This window comes from Coffea arabica, chromosome 5e, assembly GCF_036785885.1.
Source record: "Coffea arabica cultivar ET-39 chromosome 5e, Coffea Arabica ET-39 HiFi, whole genome shotgun sequence".
In the NCBI taxonomy this organism is placed as follows: Eukaryota; Viridiplantae; Streptophyta; class Magnoliopsida; order Gentianales; family Rubiaceae; genus Coffea; species Coffea arabica.
This window is the reverse complement of record NC_092318.1, coordinates 7,422,232-7,440,992: the sequence shown is the minus strand read 5'-3', so window position 1 is coordinate 7,440,992 and position 18,761 is coordinate 7,422,232. Positions and strand designations below refer to the sequence as shown.

General features: G+C 32.8%; 1 protein-coding gene across 1 annotated transcript; it reads right to left on the bottom strand.

Annotated features, from left to right (window-relative positions):
- Positions 1-1,174: 1,174 nt before the first annotated feature.
- Positions 1,175-10,764, bottom strand: LOC113688312 (V-type proton ATPase subunit C). Its single transcript, XM_027206110.2, has 12 exons — positions 10,612-10,764; positions 6,367-6,504; positions 6,163-6,231; positions 5,915-6,042; positions 5,732-5,831; positions 4,893-4,960; positions 4,599-4,740; positions 4,229-4,345; positions 3,996-4,121; positions 2,296-2,379; positions 2,105-2,184; positions 1,175-1,596 (listed from the first exon to the last, which is right to left on the bottom strand). Exons 2-12 carry the CDS (start codon positions 6,484-6,486, stop codon positions 1,500-1,502), a joined length of 1,131 nt encoding a protein of 376 aa, XP_027061911.2. The 5' UTR covers positions 6,487-6,504; positions 10,612-10,764; the 3' UTR covers positions 1,175-1,499.
- Between the last annotated feature and the right edge of the window lie 7,997 nt (positions 10,765-18,761).

The following is an 18,761-nucleotide window of genomic DNA, read 5'->3' as shown; positions in this document are numbered from 1 at the left end:
TAAAAAATAAATTTATTTATTTATAGGGCATGTACTATGAATTATTAAAATGAATGTGTATTTGATTATGGATTCATGCTATTATACTCTATATAGTGTAATCTATAGTGAGTGGTGATGTAATGAAAAAAGGACGATAAATTAATGATATAAAGAGTATAATTCATTATAGGTGCCTAATCTGTCCTTCACTTTCGTAGCAGTTAAGTCAAATCTGTATGAGCCATCATGCACCACGCACCATGCACCATGCACCTTTAATCTACTTTATTTAGTATGCTGAAAGGAGAAGGTGTAGAACAAGAAACCGTCGGAGGCCATACAATTGGTAGGCGGAGTATTTGATACGATATGCTAACTAAATGCAGACGAAAATAGGAAACTATCTGAACCCTCGAGTAGTTCCTGGTCCGAGTGGCTTCTGTCTCTGTCTTGCTTCTATAAGAGATATCAACATAAACATATTTCAATTCTTTGTGATTATCTTCATTTCGATGAAATGAGTGGTGTTATAGGATTAAATAGCAGTGCATTCAAATATAATCTCAATACCCTAGGTTTTGCTCGTCTCCTAAGATCATTTGCCTGAAGCCATGGACCATACTAGCTTATGCAAATGGAAGATGTCCTTCCTTCAGTAGCTTGGGATAGCCTCAATGGATTATTTTGGTTGGTTGACCACTCCTACATAACTGATATTGATTCTTTATTATAAAGCACTATCGTTTGGACAAAAGGGAACAGAGAGAACAATTTGCCATACCAATTGCAAACTTACCGGCAAATTTGGCACATGCCAAATGATCTCCACCTATCCGTTAGATGATGAAATGGATGTAGAAAATTAGATTCAAGAAATTCATGCATATTAATTTGTTATCAGCTCCTATTAATGTCAAATAATAATATTCTGGCTTTGCCTCTATAAACCAATTATAGTATTGAAATACATAATATGCATAGTTATAAACCGTCAAGAAACCTTCACTTTTACAGAATTGGAATAAGCCATAGATTGGAACCAGAGAACAATCTATGCTCGTACTTTCTACCGTTACATTCTACTGACAATCATCAATTCTAGCAGTTCTAGCAGCAAGCATTGTCATATGTGTTAGCACCATGTTTATACGATTTGAAACTGTCTTACTTTAACCATACGAGTCCAAACAGATTAAAGAATAGCATAAGGAATACATACAGATTAAGATATTATAGGTCCACCACAGGGTAACCCAAAAATCAATATTACAACAGTGATTCTCAAACAGAGATTGCAGCCCCCAAAATATCAACCAAGGAAGATCATCTAACACATTTTAATTACTTCAGGACGCAAATATTGATATCAACATGAGGCTATACGAACAACATTCTTTACTTCCAGAGAACATAGTTTATATAGTACTCTGATATACACACAGCCACTGTCCTTATTCTTGAAAGCCAAGTAAATAAACAAGGTATTGGACGTTGGTTGCAATGAAGAGCGACTTGATTTAAATCAGATTGATGGTAAAGGAAACATAAGGATGTGCATCAGCATCAGCCCCAAAACCACTAACCGGTCCTTCATCCTCAGTTTTCCAGTAGGTGCTGTAGTTGCATAGATAAAGCCATTGAAAAATCAACATTTTGATCAGCTCAAGATGAACACCAAATTCATGTATTTGTGGAACCATATTAAGTGGCCCAAAATGTTGTTACATGTTTTTTCACCAAAGTTTAACAAAAAGAATAAACTTAAAAGAACATTTACTCAGTTGGCTTTAGGGGAGGAAAAAGGGGTAGACCACCTACAGAACATATGGCACATAAAAGAGATTGCACAATAAACTGACCTGAAGCAAGTTGTGAATATACTAATAATTTTGAACCTTTACCAACCAAGAACATACAATTTCAAGTTACAGTCACCAATCCACATATGAAAGAATTCCATGTCTAATTTACACTAGATCCAGAATTACTCCCTATAACGCCATATAAGGACCTTAGAACCAAATTTCTACTCAAAATTCAGTTAATCTGAATCTTTGCAAGTCAATTGCAATTGGAATGTGCCAATGTTAAAAAACAAAGAAGCTTGATATGTGATTAATACCTGTTTGAACTGTCACACAAACCTTCCAAGATGGAGCGCACTTTCTTTTCACTTTTCACAGATGGTGACAATACAGCAGACTGAAACATCAATTTTCCAATGATTTATAAGCCAATACTCAAGTAACAACTCTAAATGAAATAGCCAGAAATGTAATTTGGAGAACAAAGAGCACTCAGCAGTTTAATTACCAAAAAAGATGGTGGAAGGCCATATCTAAGAATGCTCTCAGCAAAGATACGTACAGCACAAAAGTGCATCCAGGAGATAAAAACCTGTTGGAAATAGGCAACCAAAAAATTTCAAGCTTCAGTAAAGCGCTGCTACCTTAAAAGAAAGAGGGAGGCGGAAGGGGAGTGGGAGGTGGGGGAGGGGAACTCTAAATGACTAAATGTTGAACAAGGCAGAAAGAGGAAAGAAAAGTTATTTACCATAATCCTCATGATTCTATCCATTTTATTTCAATATTTTAGCAGCAGAATTATTCTTAAAGACGTGACAACAGCTGATGCTAGAAATTATTTGCTAATAGACTGCAACATCACTCTAGGAAACACATATAATCATAAAAAGACGTACATTTCAAGCTACATGACATTTACAACTTTATGCCAAATTTAACTACATGGCCTGCTCTTGGACATTAATTCATCAAACCATCCATCACACTCATAATTATCTTTGAATCTGAGGACCATTTGTACTGTGGTCATCTGCATTTCATATATTGTCAGATCAGTTTACTAGAGTTCCACTTTATTTTAGCAATGAATTATACATTAAGCAGGTCTAACTGAATACTTGCTAGGTAGCAAACAACTCTGTGTTATCATCCCCTAGTTCATGAAGCTGGTAGACTCAATATACCAAAGCACGTGTGAATTACACGTGCAGATTCTTATTTATACTCACAGATGTAAGCAAATTGGTGTCATTTCAATTATTGGTTGTGCTCAAAGGGACAGAATCTTCAACACAAGGTAAGGATATGATACTTTTTTTTATAGTGTAAGCTGGAGGACTCGAACCCGAGACCTCTGGCTTACACTCCCTCCCCCCATAGCACCCAACCCATCCCTCCCCCCCAGGTAAGGATATGATACATAAGTATTTCTCGAAATAGATAAACAATTAACAGAAGTCCATTATGGACCCCACAACAGACTGCAGACAGTCTATTACCAAAGTAGCTGGTTACCCTCCTCTTGTTACCATCAAACTACATTCCAGATGCATTAATCAAGTGGTAGAAGAAGAAAGGAATGTTAACAGGGTTTGGTCATTTTCAACTGAATGGGAGGCCATAGCATGACATGTGAGTTTGGAAAGAAAGGATTGTGATTAGATTTTCGACCCTAACATAACATAAGTAAACAAATTTTGTGCCTTCAAAAAAAAATAAAGTGAAAGATTTTGTGCTGAAATGATGACAGGAAACCTGATCCAGGACAACCATGAGCCAGTTAAAGTAACTGAAGGACCAATAATTTGTTGCAAATGTGAAGGACTAAAACAAGATCCTTTAGACAGCAAGCTATGACTTTTGCTATGCTTGATATCATTCCTTTGCCTTTGTTAAACTGTTGCAGCTATGTAACATGCATGAATAAAATGGTCAATCAAAAGAAAAATGGGAGCATTTACCAGTTATCATTATAGTAAGGTGAGTAGTTAATATCCTCGAAAGTGCATCCAACTCGTGATGAAACAGCAAACCCAGTCTTAAAATTTAAGTATTACTTTGACAAACATCAATTAAAGCAAAAATCACAGAAGTCAATTAAGTGCCAATTTTAGTACTTTCTTTTTTCTATAGCAAAGTTTGACAATTAATATGGTAAATAGAAAAGCATGAAAAATTTTTTCGAAAACTTGTCACAGAGCAAGTTACCTCTCCATAACTGGTGTAGCACCATTGTAGCAGAGAGCTTCTAAATCTTTCCTGGTCTTGCATCAGTTTTTGTAGTTCCTGCTTCCGACTCTCTTGTGTTTCAGAATTGTACTCGAAATCTCGAATCTGACCAATGTTTATAGCAAAACCTTCATGAAACGATCTTAAAGCATTCAATGCTTTTAGCAAGAGATTTTCCAATAAATAATAGCCTACAAGATTGACTAACTCACTTGAAAAGCTCTTTCACGTGCTTTTGTCCTGAAGTTGTCAGCATCACGGCTGAACAGTATAACAGTGTAAAGAGCATACTCATTGTCCTCATACAGCTTCTTCGAGGATCTTGGGACCTAAAACAATAAGTTCCACATGAGAAAGTACTCTTTATGTCTGTAATATGCACTCTGCCAGCAGAATAAAGAGACATGATGTACAAAACGGAGACAAAAAACACAAGGAATGAAGTATTGTATCATGTTACAAGCCCCATTTCTTATAAAATTCAACTTGATTGAAATATCTCAACAAGAGCTTCATGCATACACAGAGCGGGACCACCGAAAGCAACGAATGTCAAACAGAAACATATAACTAAGTTCTCACCACATAGGTTGAGAGTGTCTCATAACTCGCCAGCCAATCCTTCTGGGAATATTTCGGAACAATAGCAAGCAGTGTGGTTAAGTGTTCAGATGTGACAATATCCTCTGGCTTCACCAAATTGGATAGATCACGAACTGCTAAGCTGTATTAGGTTAATTTATAAAATTAGCAAGAAATAAGCTCGTACAATCTGTCTACTTCTTCAATACTTGATAAAGCTATGCCTATTTCCACCATCCAGCAAGTTAATATATATACTACTTTGATCCACTGAACAATAAATTCAGGTGATACCTTCCTGTCTGCTTTCTGTTAATGGCATTGAGTTGACTACGTACATTATTGTACTCAGCAACACGAACCTATCACATACAATCCACAACTTAATCAACATGATACAATGATCTCCAACCTCAAAGGCTGGAGGCTAAAAAAGGTTGATGAACCAAAAAGATGAACAGATGTTGATGTAGTTAAATAAAACTACTACACTTTAGATCCTCAACAAGCAAGAAAAAGTGGAGAAACAGAAGCAAAGAGCCTGTCTATGAGGATTTCAGTAGTAACCTCTATGAATTGGAGAGCACCAGGTTTTAACCAAGAAGCGAGGAAAAATCTTATTTCACCTTTTGACACTGAAACATATTTTCTCAACTTAAAGTACCACAACTCACAAATAAATAAGCGAAAAAGGTAAAAGCAATAGATTGACGATAACCCAAATACATGGTACATATCTGACTTAACAGGTATATTTCCCCTCTAAGCAACCCAACAGAAAAAAAAAAGGTTCATTGAAAGCTAAATGAAAGAAACAAGACAAAGAACAAATAAGCAAACAAGATTGACAAACAAATGCTGCAAATTGATGCATTTTCAGTTTTAAAACCTAAATGCTTACAGTAATAACATAACATACTAAGCTTTCTCCTGCCTTTATACAAAATAAAAATAATAAATAATAAATAATACTTAATTAGAGAGAAAATTCTTTTACACACACATCAGAATGAGACAACTTGCACATCAACCACTATTTACAATACTCCTACACAACTTAAGTCCTTAAATATGCACATAGAAATGCTTAAGACATCCATATCCTAATAATTACACATAAAAATGATCGCTACCTTAAGGTCATCCTCAATCTTGGCTATTTGTGTATGTATTCCATCCACAATCTCCCTCAACGGTGACATTGTTGGATATTTAGCTTCATCCCATACAAATCTAACATAGAATCAAACAAAAGTGAATGCAACTTTTAATAAGGAATCACTTTCAATAATCTTAAAAATGAAATCTCAAGGTACCTAGTAAGATACGAGTCAACAGGAACCCCATCGACTGTGAGAGAGCTACTGACCACACCTGAAACCTTCTCCAATTCCTCAATTTGCCTACGTATCTTGTGGGATACTCCTTCAATGAAGCTGTTATTCTGCCAGTATTACATTACACCTCAGCTTCATCTCGTTTCTATCCTCTTCTATGACCGTTTTTCGTAGCAGTGGCAGTAGACACATAAAGTACAAACTTTAATTAGAAATAAAGAATGTACCTTGAGAAGATCATCACTGAGTGCTAACAGCGAGTCCAGTGTTCCCACCCGAAGATTAGGAATGTTAAACTGCAAAGAAGTGTTGAAGTGCAATCAATTAATTGTCATTTTCAAGATCCACAAAATTAAACTAGCAATTACATATCTCATGCAAGGTGTACGTGTTTTTATCTGTCAGAGAATAAATTGAATAGCTATCAGTACCCGATAAAGTGGGGTATCAAAGGAATGTTTGGAAATTGATTCTTGCAGGCGACTCCAAAGGGAAGAAGGTGATGAATTGTTTTGGATTGGGAGCGAAACTATCCAATACCGTGTTGCCATTGCATTCAGCACAGAAATCTGCCATTATTCAAGTCAATTTTGGATTGCATATTAGTTATCCAAAACAAGACAAGAGCTATTTATGAAATCACTGCAATACAAATCAGAAACTCATTTTCTAGCCAGGGGCAGCAGCATTCACAGTTCAGAGTTTTTGTTTCTACAAGAAAGAAAAGAGCTACTCTTTTTATTTTTCGGCTAAAAGCATCTACAAATCAATGAACAATAAAGCAGAAAATAATGCTGTATCACTTCTGTTCGAGTCATGTCAAAAAATCAGAATATGCCAAAAATTTTCTATCAGTCAACCAAAGATAAAGAAGCTTTCTTGATCTACTTTTGTCAGAATATGCCAAAAATTTTCTAGCAGTCAACCAAAGATAAAGAAGCTTTCTTGATCTATTTTTGTCCAAAAACCTTTAGGCTGCGTTTGGATCAATAGATTTGATTTGGAGAAGAATTTGAAATGATTGGATTTCAAACCCAAGTAATTGAAATCCTCTGCATTTGAATTACATTGTTTGGACAAGCTTTAAAATTTGAGAAAATGATTTCAAATTCAGTTTTGAAATCCACAGCTTGGATTAATCACAACTAAGAATTTCAAATCCTCCTTTTCTTTTTTAGGTTAAAAATAATATTATTCTATTAAAAACTATTCTTGGATATAGAAACAAGCATACACAAGGATCAAAATAAGTTAATTCCTTATAGGTTTAACATCTTCTCTACGATTACAACTCAAGAGACTACAAAGATAATAGTTTCATAACCAGTCAATATTACTGTTTTTCATCCTTTGTGCTTAGAGTCCAATTAAGAGATATTTTAATATACTGGAGCCTCCAAGAAGCTTTTTCCTCCCAATCACAGAATAACATGCATTTCAATAAGGTCATGACCAAAATCTGAATACTTGACTTCAAGCTTAGCAACTAAAGTACGAAAAAATCAAATGGGTTCTCTTCTTGTGTGCTTATTGATGCAAAAAAAAAAACCTTTTCAGGTTTAACTAGACATTTTGGATTTTCCCATTGGATCTATCAGCAAAACCAGATTTCCTGCTCAAACAAGACCCACAAAATAGCAGAAGAAAAAAAAATCAATACATTGAATTTTGTATGACTGGAAAGTTAAAAGGTTACCATCAATTGTTTGGAAGAGTAGGAAAAACAAAACTACTTTAAGGCCTGGGAAATCATGCAGTCAACTTCGAAGTCTGTCACATGCAACAGTTGCTTCACATATATAATTTGATTTTGTAAGAATCAAATCACATTACCAATGTTCCAGAAAAACTTCAAATGTAATAAAATATTTGCTTCATCCTACAATGATAGCTCATCCAAGGCGCTGAAAGCTCCAGCCCCTCCCCCCCAGCCCCCCAAGAAAGACAATTAAGTTTCTGGCATGCAAGGGAGAAATGTAGCCAGTAATATGGAGAATGTAATGATTCAGCAAGCAAAGCTCCTCATAACTTTCTCCAACTTTTCTGGAGCCAACTATAGACTTTCTTTTGTTTAATGTAACTTGAGTTTTGCATTGCAGATAACTAACAAAGCTTTGAGTACCAGAAACAAGCCGCTTTGCCATATAAGATTCACGTGAGAAGCAAACTAGCAGCTGGCTCAAGATGGCTAGAATGGAGAAAAACATCAGAATAAGCTTAGCCTAGGCCTGTCCTCAAATAATTATGCCATATTGTTAGACTGGGAGGTGATTATGCCCATTACTAATGCTTGATCCATTATAATTAAACGCTTAGTCTTTGTTTCTGCAGCCAAAAACTCAATGAGGAGAAACCACAGCATTTTGTGTACAAATTTTTCAGAAGGAAATACCCAGTCTGATAACGTAGTGGATCAAGAAGTATAGACCTCATAGTTTTTGAGGATCTTTAACCTGAGATTTTATAAGGGTCAAACCCATTTAGCTGAGTCCTGCTCCACATGCCTAGGAAACTATGTGGGATCTTCATATTACTCACTTAACTTCAGTTGGATTAATTCACCCAACAAACTCTAAATTTCCAGAGTTCTACGACATCCTTAATATGCAATCTCATCTCAATTTTTGCAAAGTTAAATCACCAATTCCATCTTAAAACTGCATGAATTGATGTGCTCATGTTAAACAGCACAGCATATATGAATATACCTCTTGCAATATCAATGGCAAGTAAATTTGCATCTGATATATTTTAATATAAATCTAACAACTAATTTACGTCATTTATAAATCACTGTCAAATTGCCCTCAAGGATAACTATTCATTTAAGATGTACTTGGAAGCACCATATACCTATTTGAATGTGAATATACTGGCAAAGTTGAAATACTTTAGAGGATCAGAATATGACTAATTAACCAAGGCATGCATTGCCAAATCAAGCTAAGAAGAAGGAAGCAAAATGAATCCAACCTTAAAGAGTATGAAGAGATTTATGCTTTTTAATCAAAAGCAAATTTTCACAGCAAAACTGCCAAACTGGAGCTTTTGCTGATTCATTAGACCATTTACAGGGGAAATGAAAATGGTTTGAAAAGTTCCTGATTTCTATTTTGTTCAATTGGTGTATTCACCCTTTAGGAAATTAAAAAAAAAAACTTTAATAGTTCAAGCATATAGCAATGCTAAGTGTGCTACCAAATAAAAATGACCCAAGGAAAAAAAAGAATATTCACTGCAATTTATTGATCTCAATATTCATCCAAAGTTATGATATTTTCGACCTCTATTTCCACCATGCAATTGATGCTAGTTATACAAATTAATAGTAGCAACAGGTTAGTCTCGCATAGGGTTTGACTGGTTTGTCTCCAATATTGGGATCAGAAAACCTATTCAAACAAAAAAGAACCCCAGATATATGAACATTAAACTAAAAAAGAATGCTATTTCACTCGCAATTCTATTCAAATCATGGTTCAAACACTCAGCCGAGTCCGAGGCAACCCGACCTAGTCGTCACTGGAACTTCAGCCTCCATTCCACAAACGGTCTGTCATATCCCGGAGACAGTAGATCCAGTGGAAACTCATTCAGACTAGGAAAATTTGGGCTGAAACGACTCCGGGACTCAAAAGAGCAGCCAACTCTACCTAGTCAACCCATATTGACACATAGACATCCATGAACAGAGGCTTTCACCATGATTTTCAGAGACTTTAAGGGTGAAAACAATTTTTTAAAAAAAAAAATTTATCCACATACAATTGATGAGAAATTGCACAGAAAGACAGCTATAACAAATCAATCTTTAAACCAAAATCAATTCTCTTTGAAGACACTTCTTCACTAAACAGCAAGTGGGTGGTGGAGATTCAAGAGAAGGAGAAGGAAAAATAAAAGGGCAAAGAAGACGAGGAGGCTTTCTCATCAATCGCACGGGCAGTGGTGAAATTTGGAGAGGAGAGGGAGGAAAGAAGAATGAAAAGGCAGATCCACTCGAGGGAGGAGATGGCTACTGAAGTCAAAGTTAAAGCACGGTAGTCCATTGGTTGCTTTTGAGCTGATAATTCCCAATCTGCTTTGAAGCTTTACAATGTCGAAAAGATAAAAGGGATCATTTCAGCAACCTCCCCTGAGGTTTCCGATAGTATCACTTGGAACAAACAACCGGAATATCAATTTTCGTCCAAAAAGCTCTACAGAACAAACAACAATAAACCCAAAAGGAATCCCGAAAACAATGCCATATCACTATCACTTTCTCTTCAAACAAATCTAAACAATCAGAACACACCCAAAATTCTTATCAACGAATCAATAACCTCAGGGCAATAAACCTACATCAAAACGCAAATCGCAGTCCTAATTATTCAACTCATAACTCTCGAAGCAATTAATGAACTAAATAACGACAAATTACAGCACATTATAAAAGAAAATTCACCCCAGAACAATTGCGCAATACCTGAATAGAATTACTAAAAATTTCTGGGAAAAACACTACCACTAATATAATTGCCAAATAAAAAAAAGGTAAAAGCAAACACTTACCAGGCAACAAGTGGTGAAATAAATTAAAAAAGGAAAAAAAAAAAGAAAATGGACAAAAATTTGATATCTCCAAATCCGATAAAAAGCAGAAGGGATTAAATGATGAAGAGGAAGAAGGTTACCTCGGAGATTGACGAGATTAGTCCGTGCAAGAGAGACTATTGTACAGATCTTGAGACTCAGATTTCTGATTTGTTTCGGTTTTGCTCCAAAGTAGTAGGTTTTTTTTTTTTTTTGTTATTTTTTCAGTGTAAATGGAGGTCAAGTAGTAGTATTCCTTTTGAGATCTCAGATTTTAATTTTTAAATGCTTAGTTATTAATATATATATATATATATATACACACATACATACATGTAGTGTATATATGAAAAAGGTCCCTCTACCATGCAGCAGCTATATATATAAAAAAAAAAAAAAGGTATTATATGCTTATATAAAAGTTTTGTATCGCGATGCAACTGATATGACAAAAAAATTATTTGCTTATAATAGTACTATGGAGCTGATATATAAAGAGGTATTATTTACTTATATAAAAATTTTGTATTACGATGCAGTTGATATAACAAAAAATTATTTGCTCATAATAGTACTATGCAACAGCTATATATAAAGAGGTATTATTTGCTTATATGAAAGTTTTGTATTACGATGCAATTAATATGACAAAAAATTATTTGCTCATAATAATAGTTTGCAGATGATATATATACACATATATAGAGAGAGAGAGAGAGAGTGGTTATAAATGTTTTGTATTATTTGTCAATTATTTTCACAGGAATTGACTTAAGAGTTTAGAAATTAATTTGTAGACAATAGTATGAAAACAAAGATGTGCAGATTATCAGCAAATAATTATGTGTAGTTAATATTATAATTTAAAATCGTCTAAAAAATTGAAAAAAATTAAAAATTGAGAACAAATGCATATCAAATTGTGTTCTCCTATCACATCTTTAGAATGGGAACATAGAAAAGGAAATTATAGTAAACCATGTTATAACTGTAATAAATATCCGTCAATAGAATTAAGGTTTCAATGTCAGCTATGTTATATAGAAGGATGCAAATACTGTTTAGAAAAGTCTGCACAGGAATATGTTTTAATAGAAAATATTAAAAAAGAAAAAACTGAAGAAAATCTGCCTTTAGAACATTATTTAGAAAGAAGGATAAGAATTTTAGAAAATAAGGTCGAACATTTAGAGCAAAAAATAGAAAAATTAAATAAGGGAAAAACAATAGAAAGCGAAGTATCTATTGAAAACATAGATCTAGAAATCTTTCCAGAAATAGAAGAAATAAAACATAATTATGATTTAGAATTATTACAAGCAGGAACATCAAATATAACATCAATAGAAGTAAAAACTCGAATAAAAATAGGAGATTTTGAAACACAATTATTAGCAGTAATAGACACAGGAGCTAGTAATATAGTAATCCAACAAGAATTAATTCCAGAAAAATATTATGAAAAAGCATACCATATTAGAACGGCTAGACAAATGGATGGAAGTACATATACATATGACACAGCATTACATAATTCTTTATTATTTTTTGAAATAGATAGCATGCACTGTACACAACCATATCCGGTAACAGAAATATATATTAGAAGTTTTCCTTATCAAATGATATTAGGACTATCATTTATTTTACAGGCATATCATGGCATGATTCTTACTAGAACAGGATTAACATTCCTTAGAGAACATTTTTTACCATATAATACTTTTTTAACAAGCAATAAATTTAAAATAAATAAAGATAATAAATTTACAAGACTCTTAGGACTAGAAGAAAAAGATAATTGTAAATGTGATATAAAAGGTAGCTGTAAGAATGATTCAACCCAGGAATATAGGGGGAAGAATCAGAAAATAAATTCTTTTGACAATATGGAGATGACTGGAGAAAGGCCTTTATATTCGTCACAAAGAATTCAAAACTGTTTAGAAGACAAAGAATTTGAAGAATATTTAGAGATAGAAAATTATGACATAATAGAAACTATTTTAAATAATAAAAAATTATATGATCTGTTAGAAACGGGACATAGAGATATAGACCAACTAATAAGTGAATTAGAAAAATTAGAAATTTTTGGAGAAAATCCAACTATTCATTGGGATAAGGACAAAACAGAATGTAAGTTAGATATTTTAAATCCAAATTTAAAAATTAGCACAGCAAAAATAGAAGCTAGTAATGATGATATAAAAGAATTCGAAATGCATATAGCTGACCTAAATAAGTTAAAAATAATTAGAAGAAGTACTAGTCCACACAGAAGTGCAGCATTTATAGTTAAAAAACATAGTGAAATAGTTCGAGGAAAAAGTAGAATGGTAATAAATTATAAAAGATTAAATGACAATACTAAAGAAGATAGCTATGATATACCAGATAAAAATGAGTTAATAAATAGAATCCAATATAGATATATTTTCAGTAAATTTGATTGTAAGTCAGGATTTTGGCAGGTAAAAATGCATAAAGAAAGTATAGAATGGACAGCTTTTACATGTCCTTTAGGACACTATGAGTGGTTAGTAATGCCTTTTGGGTTAAAAAATGCACCAGCCATATTTCAAAGAAAAATGGATTATATTTTTAATAAATATAAAGATTTTGTCATAGTATACATAGATGATATATTAGTATTTTCAAAAAACAAAGAAGAACATGTAAGCCATCTAAAATTAGTTTTCTCAGAATTTATTAAACACGGAATAATAATCAGTAATAAAAAAGCACAATTTTTTAGAAAAAATATAGAATTTTTAGGAACAGAAATAGGACAAGGAAAAATAAAATTACAACCACATATTTGTAAAAAGGTTTTAGAATTTCCAGATAAGATAGAAGAAACAAAGAAACTTCAACAATTCTTAGGATTATTAAATTATGCAAGACCTTTTATTAAAAATTTAAATAATCTAGTAGCACCATTGTATAATAAAACCTCTTTAAAAGGGCAAAAATTCTTTAATAAAGAAGATGTCAAACTAATACAAGAAATTAAACAAACAATAGGCAATTTACATGATCTAAAATTACCATTAGACACAGATTACTTGATAATAGAATGTGATGGCAGTAGTACCGGATGGGGAGCAGTTCTTTTTGCAAAACCAAACAAATATAGTAATAAAAACAATGAACAAATCTGTAGATACGCTAGTGGTAAATATAAGGAAAAAGGCAATAGAAGTAGCATAGATAATGAATTATTAGCAGTAAAATATAGTTTGGATAATTTTAGACTCTTTATAATCAACAAATCTGAAATAACTATTAGAACAGACTGTGAAGCAATAAAAAAGTTTTTTGATAAACATAATGAAAAAAGAAGTTCTACTAGAAGATGGTTAAATTTTGTAGATAGTATTATTGGTAATGGATATAAAGTAGTCTTCGAACACATTAAAGGTAAAGATAATAATTTAGCAGATTTTTTATCACGACTTTTTAACAATTCTTCTGATCTCTTAGCAGATGGCATATAACTTCCAGAAAGTCAAAATTGGCCAGTGGGAACTTACAAAGTACCCTAAAGGTACAAGTCTACATTTCCATAGCCAAGAGGAAGGTAATTTAGAAGACATCCAGCAGGATATCTTAAATAACCTCTGGAATAGCAGAAATAGCACTGATAAAGTTAGAAATCTTAATATCTTAGCATTTTATTTTAGTAATCTTCCAAAACAAAGTTTTTCATATTATGTAGTGGTAAAAGGAAAAATACCTGGAATCTATTCTAAATGGATTTCCGTTATAGAACAAATAAATCATTTTCATAATCCTTTATGGAAAGCATTTCATAGCATACATGAAGCATTAGAATTTGCTAGGCATAATATAGGAACAACATTTTATGTAGATCCTAAGGCTAGCATGGACAGCATGAGGGCTCCAGTATATCAAAATACAGATGCCCCTAGTAGCAGTAGAAATTATCAATATGCATTAGAAAAAGATAACACAAATAGAATAGAATTTTGTAGACATTGTAAGAGCATGGAGCAAGCTATTAGAAGTTTAAATTTAAAGTGTAGAAATTTTGAAGAAGAAGATCTTTCTCAAAAAGAAAAGATAAAATCTTTAACTGAACAACTGAAAGAAATGTATAAGATCTCAGGCTCACAAGGAGATACTATTCTCTCACAAATTTCTGAAATTGGGGAGCTCAAAGGAAGGCTGTCTCATACAGCATCTCAAATGGCCAGTTCTTCATCCAGCCCAATAAAACAGACAATTTTTATAAAAGAAAAGCCCATTTCAGAAAGACCATTTGAATTTCTTAAGCCCAGAATATCCTTTAAACCATATCACCTACTTAATTTCCTCCCTTTACATATCCAAGAAATTATTAGCCAAAAAGCCCAAGCCCAATATTATTCAAAATTAATGGCAGTCCAACAATACTTTTATGAAATAGCAAAAGACCCAATTAGAAATACAGCAGCCATTAGACTACATCCATCTTTCTTCATTAACCCAGAAAAACATTGCCCAAACAATCCAGAAGCCTGTGACCACCAGAAAATAAATAGCCATTGTATACATACACTCAGTCATTTTTTCCTCAGAGCAACTATTATCTTATCAAAATATTCATCCCCAAAGATACTAAGAGTGAATGGGGAACGAGTTATTTTAACACCACAATTTCTTATGGATGCCGGATTCCTGGAAAAAATTATTGTTACAAATCCAGAAGATACTCATTGTCTTGGAACTCATCTCGGATACTTCATCAGAAAAATGTTAGACTATGGACAGTGGGCAACTGTACATATCAAATCCGCGCCAGCAGAATGGATAGGACTTTTTGATATAGAACCAGCAATACATAGAATGATGATTACAGTTAGCAATATACCACCAGCAAGGAGAACGACAGAAGAACTAGAAAAAATCAGCAGCAGTCTAGTGGAATGTCCATTAGAATTAAAAGAACAATTGATAAATGCTAAAATGATCCAATTAGCTTACAGACATTTCATAGATCAATGGGAAAATGGGATTAGATTAGTATATGAAAATAAGATACAAAAGATATATGTCCCATATAGGTTTAAGTTAGAAAAAGATTTCACTATAAGCACCAATTATCCAGAAGTTTTTGAAAAATATTTAGAAGGATATTATATGAGCTCAGGAGCAAGGCATTTGGATATCGAAGCAGATGAAGAATATAATGATGATCATTATTGGGAAACAATGGGACCAGAAGAAATGAGCAACATCGAGAATATGATGGAAGGATAATTCTTCGGCCATCTTGTCCAAAGCTATAATAGATCGGTCATAAAAGCTTTTATTGTATAGTTTGGCCAAATTACTTTTTGTATAGGACGGCCATAGAGCTTTTAGCCTTTATTCGCTGACAGCCACATTGTATAGATAGGCAATATTGATTTGATGTTTTTACGGATTTCAGTAGGTTTTAAGTCCGTAAAAGTTAACATGTCATATCCACGGACTTTTAGTCAAAAATTTTAAGTCCGCACAGTTTACACAAGAAGTCTATAAAGGCATACGTCCCAAACCAATGTTGGGTACGATGCACTTACATCCTGTAAATTAAAGCATCCAATAAAAACTCCAATTTCATACGTTCTTTAGCAGTTTTTCAAGTCTTTAGCTCTCTCATATTTCTAAGCACAAGACGAAAGAGAAATAAGAAAGTAGAGATTTAGGCAGCCAACCCTAGATTAGATCCAAACCACCGGAAACTCTGAAAAAGATACCTTGTTTTTAGGAGACTAAAAGACCAAAAGACGGTGTAGTACCCATTAAAGCCTTTCAGTTGCAAAGCAGGCATCAGGGGAAGATCCGGTGAGGCACAACTCCTAAGCACAAGATTCCCATTTTCACAGCATCAGAAGGAAAATTTGGATTTAAAGCAAGGAAGGTAAAATCTCAGTTATCTTTCTTAAAGTATCTAGTAGTCATCAATTTCTTAAATTCCAGTTAATCATCCTGATATTTTATATGAATTTTGAACCGCCCTTTCAATTTACATCCACTCCAGAAAACGCATACAGATTAGCATTACAAAGCCTCAGACAACCAGATACCTATTATTATTTTGACAAAATTTTAGAGGAAATTGAAACAACAGACCAGTGTTTAGCACATATACAAATATAAGAAGCTAGATTATCTAAAGTAGCACACCACCATCCCGCATCATTTCTAAAAAATTTAAGACAAGCAAAAGTAGATTTACTTTGGCATAAATACTCTGAATTAAAATCAATAGAAAGACAAAAATTAGAAGAACAAGAAAAATATAAAAATAAAAGGAATTTTTGTAATAAAGTTTGTAGAACATCTGATTAACATTTGACTAATCACGTAAAACTTTAATTAGAACCGTAAAAGTCCAACATAGTCCAACATAGTGTAGTCCAACATAGGTCTTTAATTAGAACCGTAAAAGTCCAACATAGTCCAACATAGTGTAGTCCAACATAGGTCTTTAATTGGAGCCGTAAAAGTCCAACCACTAGTGTGTTTGGTATCACATACATGTAGTGTATATATGAAAAAGGTCCCTCTACCATGCAGCAGCTATATATATATAAAAAAAAAAAAAGGTATTATATGCTTATATAAAAGTTTTGTATCGCGATGCAACTGATATGACAAAAAAATTATTTGCTTATAATAGTACTATGGAGCTGATATATAAAGAGGTATTATTTACTTATATAAAAATTTTGTATTACGATGCAGTTGATATAACAAAAAATTATTTGCTCATAATAGTACTATGCAACAGCTATATATAAAGAGGTATTATTTGCTTATATGAAAGTTTTGTATTACGATGCAATTAATATGACAAAAAATTATTTGCTCATAATAATAGTTTGCAGATGATATATATACACATATATAGAGAGAGAGAGAGAGAGTGGTTATAAATGTTTTGTATTATTTGTCAATTATTTTCACAGGAATTGACTTAAGAGTTTAGAAATTAATTTGTAGACAATAGTATGAAAACAAAGATGTGCAGATTATCAGCAAATAATTATGTGTAGTTAATATTATAATTTAAAATCGTCTAAAAAATTGAAAAAAATTAAAAATTGAGAACAAATGCATATCAAATTGTGTTCTCCTATCACATCTTTAGATCTAATAGCGTGTCAATGTAATTAACAAGATTTTTTTAACATCTAATAGTGCATCAATATAACTGATAGGATTTTTTTTAGGAGTGCAGAATGAGATTTTTTTTTTTTAACAGGTGCAACACAAGGAGTTATCGGGTTTTTCTCTTTTTTTTTTTTTCTTTTTTATAAGGTACCATAAGACTATCTAGTAACCACTAAGAGAGACTTGAATCCAGGAACATGAGAGTTAAGTGTCTCTTCAACTCAATACCAAGAGTTCTAATTCCTCACTTGCATTCTTTTCATGATGATTTTCTAGGAATAAGTCCATCCAGCATGCTAATGAACTAGTTTGGATTAGAGATGGTCTTCCTATTTTCTCAAAGTGTAAGAGTAGGTTAGGCAAATACCATTGCAAAAAAAAATTTTTTTGAATTTATTATAAAGTGAGGATGGAAGATTAAGTTTAGTTTCTTTTTTTTCCTTTTTCCTTTTTTTCCATTTGGGCTGTAATTTAAAGTTTTGGTTTGTTATATCTTTTTAAATATTCAATTTGCTAATAATAGATACCTTTTAATAATGACAGGAACATATCAAATTTTTACGTTATATAATTTGTCTTAAATTTTCTAAGAGCACAAATAAATAAAAAAAATTAAATTATAAGTAAATGATGATTATAATATTGTAATAAGCATAAAAATAAGTAATACTAAAAGGAAAGTGAAGCGAAATAGTGACGTGAGGGAAGTCGAAAAAAATAAAAGAAAATAATGAAAAAGAAAAATAAGGGAATCAATAAAAAAAAGTAACAAAATAAAATCTCAAGGGCACTTTGGTCTTAATATATCAAATAGATGGCAAAGTGCTTATTTAGTGAGTTCAGAAGAGTAAAATGCAACTACAAAAAAAGTTCAGAAAGGCTTACAATTTAGTGCATTTAACCCTTGTCTTAACAATACTTTGCGGCAACTATTACAAGGCACTGGGGAGTCTATTTCCTACTTTAATATCTTGAACAAGTTTATTAGCAAACCTAAGCATAACTAGATGATGATAACATTATTGTTTTCTTGCCTTTTAACAAAAAAATTTTTTTGCATCGGGGCACTGGGGCAGTGGGAGAG